Source organism: Rhinopithecus bieti, unplaced genomic scaffold (assembly GCF_001698545.2).
Source record: "Rhinopithecus bieti isolate Rb0 unplaced genomic scaffold, ASM169854v2 scaffold_1530, whole genome shotgun sequence".
NCBI classification, from domain to species: Eukaryota; Metazoa; Chordata; class Mammalia; order Primates; family Cercopithecidae; genus Rhinopithecus; species Rhinopithecus bieti.
The window spans coordinates 3,334,191-3,338,626 of record NW_016803808.1 but is presented as its reverse complement, the minus strand read 5'-3'; the positions used below and the strand labels follow the sequence as shown (position 1 = coordinate 3,338,626).

The 4,436-nt window shown below is 34.3% G+C and overlaps 1 protein-coding gene across 2 annotated transcripts in view; it reads left to right on the top strand.

Annotated features, from left to right (window-relative positions):
* The window catches only part of ROCK2 (Rho associated coiled-coil containing protein kinase 2), a 188,118-nt gene that overhangs the window by 145,839 nt on the left and 37,843 nt on the right, over positions 1–4,436 (top strand). For both annotated transcript variants that reach the window (XM_017853951.1, XM_017853961.1), the window contains exon 17: positions 1,831–1,937. In XM_017853951.1, coding sequence (XP_017709440.1) covers positions 1,831–1,937 — 107 coding nt within the window. The remainder of the gene's footprint in view (positions 1–1,830; positions 1,938–4,436) is intronic.

Below are 4,436 nucleotides of genomic sequence, written 5' to 3'. Positions count from 1 at the left end.
AAAAAAAAAAAAAAAAAGGAGAGCTACACAGTAATTATATAATTACTTTTAAATTTATAGACTATGTTTTATTGTAAATTAGAAGTTATTTACTGTTTCATTTTGAAATTCTTTAGATCTGTTAATACTCGCCTAGAAAAAACAGCAAAGGAGCTAGAAGAGGAGGTAATGTTGCCCTACTTTTTTATTAACATTTTCGTTAGTAAAAATCTTTGATGTCTGGACTTACCTAAGGAGCTCTGTTAGTACCATAGTAATACATACCTTGAAACCCACCTTGTAGTATTGATGGATAGAACTAAATTATGGGAAATCATGTTATAAATAGGGTTCATTCTGTTATGTTTTTGCAAACTTGAGTTAATTTAGTATGTGTAGATATTTCAAGGGAAAAAAAGCTATTCATAACATTTTAGGCCAAAGTATTAAATAATAATAGTTCAGTAGCCATGGAAAGTTACATGAAGTTTGAATAGTAAACAAAATATTTATGGTCTTTATGATTTAAGAGTGGTATATGTTAGTTTACAATCATGGAAAGCATTATTACAGTTTTAACAAAAAAGTGATAGCCTTTTTGAGATCTTTTTTATCTGTTTGGAATAAGGAGTATTTTTTGTTTTGATTTTATTTTTATACATACTTTTTGATATGCATTATTTCAGATTACCTTAAGGAAAAGTGTGGAATCAGCATTAAGGCAGTTAGAAAGAGAAAAGGCGCTTCTTCAGCACAAAATGCAGAATATCAGAGGAAAGCTGATCATGAAGCAGACAAGAAACGAAATTTGGAAAATGATGGTTTGTGTTGTAGAATATTAATTATCAAGAAAAAAAATTAAGTGTGTGTATGTGTGTTATGTTAAGCTTGCCACTGAAATGCTTTTATCGTAGTTAACAGCTTAAAAGATCAACTTGAAGATTTGAAAAAAAGAAATCAAAACTCTCAAATATCCACTGAGAAAGTGAATCAACTCCAGAGACAAGTAGGTGGATCTCAATTTGTAGTAAAGATACTAGGTTTTATTTATAACCGTGCAGTAACATTAGTTTTAATTTAAGTGTTGCAAAAGGCCTTTACCTCTAATTTTAGAAATCATTTGGAAAATATTTTAGGTTTTGTTTATTTTAAATAGTTTCTAATAGGGGAATAGATTGACTTATTTTCATTGCATACATCTGTTTTGTTTGTTGTTGTTTGGTTTTGAATGGAATAACAGCTGGATGAAACCAATGCTTTACTGCGAACAGAATCTGATACTGCAGCCCGGTTAAGGAAAACCCAGGCAGAAAGTTCAAAACAGATTCAGCAGCTAGAATCTAACAATAGAGATCTACAAGATAAAACTGCCTGCTGGAGACTGCCAAGTTAAAACTTGAAAAGGAATTTATCAATCTTCAATCAGCACTAGAATCTGAAAGGAGGGATCGAACCCATGGATCAGAGATAATTAATGATTTACAAGGTATTGAAGTCGTGGTTGCACTTGAATTAATTCTGATGATTCTTATTATTAAATAACTTTAGATGATGGATAGTGTGTTGAAGTAGGACATTTCTCATATAAAAGTTAGAATATTAGAACTACATTGATACAAAATTTTATGAACAAAAGATTTAATTTCAAATAGTATGATTTTAAGTATTAAACTCCTCAGGTAGTAGATTGGATTCCATTTGAATTAACTATAAAGCACAATACCAACAAGTATAAAACTCCTGCTCACAAACAACAGCTCCAAAATAGAAGGTGGCTTGCAAACTTTCTATTCTTAATTGAATGTATATACTTTGTGTGTTTAATGTTTTTAAAAATGTTGAAATTCTTAGGTAGAATATCTGGCCTAGAAGAAGATTTAAAGAACGGCAAAATCTTAATAGCGAAAGTAGAACTGGAGAAGAGACAACTGCAGGAGAGATTTACTGATTTGGAAAAGGTAAAACATGATTTGTATTTTTGCATAAGAAAATTGACAGTAGACTTTCAGGCTAGAAAAGTTATTCTAAACTAAGGGAAGTCACTAACTAGTATTTCCACATGCTCGTGGATTCCTTTCCATTTGGACTTGATATGTAGATAAGAGATGTATCTGCAGGCTTTACCATAACAAATACAAGCAGCCCTCAGCATGCTGGCTGCTCACGAAGGAAGGGGACCCATCCTGGAATGTAGATAATGAGGATCTCTGTAGGAACTCAAGGAAAACTCAAATTTTGACTCATAACACGCCTTAAAAATGATATATATAAAGTCACCATGACTTTTGGCATTTAAAAGTTTTTCCTTTAAAATACTCTAAGAAAGAGATGATTTCTAGAGTCTATGCAGTTAGCGTTTTATTTTCATTCACTTATTTATTTACTCAACTAAATATTCAGTGTGTTATATGTGGTAAAATATCAGGATGCAGTCCTTGCCTTGAATAATGTCACAGTTGAATAGGTAAGTTTAAAAGTAATAATAAAGCACAAAGATAATTCTAATGCAGTATGGGAAACAGAATGATAAGACTTATGGACAGGGTATATGTATTAGGTGTATGGGATGCATCCCTAACCTGACAGCAGGATAGGTTGATAAGGGCAAAGGCACAGTCCAAGTTAGGAAGAACAGCATGAGCAAAGACATAGAGGATGGAAAATTAAAAAGGCATTGTTTGTTTATTTACATAAAAGCTGTTCAATATTTCTGGAGTATAGAGTGGGGGGTCAGCAAACTTTAATTGTTTAAAGTCAAGATAGTAAATATTTTAGCTTTTGTGGGTTATATGGTCTCTTGCAACTGTTCAGCCCTGCTGTGATTCATAAAGGAATGGCTGTGGCTATGTTCCAGTGAAACTTAAAAAAGAAAAAGACATCAGGTTAGATTGGCCTGAAGATCACAATGTGGTTGTTAGGTAAGGACATGAGGAATTCAGTGGTCAGAGTGAGGCTACAGAGCTCCGCATGAGGTAGGTCATGCAAGATAGCAAATACTCTATTAAGAAATTTTGAATATAGTAATTGGCTAGCCACTTAAGGGCTTTAAATTGAATGATCTTATTAGAGGTACATTAAAGATAGATCACTGTGTACTGTGTGGAGAAAAGATTTGAGGAGGACAAGACTAGAGACAGAGAGACCAGTCAGTAGACTTTTTCAGTAATGCAGATAAGGAATAATGGGAGACTTAGTATAGCCATTAAAAGGTTGGAAAAATTGGAAGACTCAGAAATATTTGGAAGAGGAATATTTGGCAGCACTTAGTAGTTGATTAGATATGGCACATAAGTAGCAGTCAAAGATGAGTCTCAGATTTGTAGGTTGTGACCAGTTATATAGTGATGCTATTAATAAAGAATAAAGGAAAAATGGCTCATTTAGAAGAGACAGTGATAAACCCACTTTAGTCCTCTTAAGTTTGAGGGTACCTATGGGAAAGCCAAATTAGAATGTCTGCACTGCAGTAGGCTATAGTAGTAGAAGTTAGAAATATTTCAGTCATTGGTACGTTAGTAGCTGAAATCATGTGAGTGAAATAGCCCATCTGGGAAGAGACTGTGTAAAGTAGTGAATTTTTTTTTTTTTTTTAAGGACAGAGTAGATAACTCTGTTGGTGGATTATGTGGTTTGAGAAATCATTTTTTGTATGAAAGGTTTTATTTAGAAAAAAAACCTTTATCATACTCATGAACTATAGAAATCAAAGAATTAGAAAACCTTTGGGGTATATAGAGAAAATGGGAGGAGCATTGGGGCTTAGATCACCAACATTTAAGGGACAGCTGGGAAAGCCTCAGAGGCAACAGGAAGGATGCAAGCAGAATGGAGAGAACCAACTAAGTACAAGGTTGGCAAAGCCAAGGGATGGTTTTAAGGGTGGCAGTGAGTTCAGATGAGATAAGACTAAAAAAGTTCTTTAGAATTTGGTATTGAGAATAGCACATTGGTCTTTTTGTTGAGATTAAGTGATCTTGATACAGATCTTGGAACAGCAGAGTGGTGGTGTAGACTGTTGGGTGCAGTGGGAAGTAGAGAAGTAGAGTATATAGATTACTATTCTAAGAGGTTTGAGTGAAGATGGGAGGGAAAATACTGAACATTCTTATTAAGCCTGTTAAAAAATGATTTAAGGTTAAGCACCGTGGCCCACACCTATAATCTCAGCACTGTGGGAGGCTGAGTCGGGAGGATCACTTGAGCCCAGGAGTTCAAGATCAGTGTAGGATAGGCAGTGTTTAGTGAGACCTTGTCTCTACGTTAAAAAATAAAATAAAATAGCCAGGAGTGGTGACAAACGTCTATAGTCCCAGCTACTTTGGAGACTGAGGTGGGAGGATCGCTTGAGCCTGGGCAGGTTGCACCTGCAATGAGCCATCATCAAACCACTGCCCTTCAGCCTGGGTAATAGAGCAAGACTCTGTCTCAAAAAAAAAAAAAAAAAAAAAAAAAAAAAA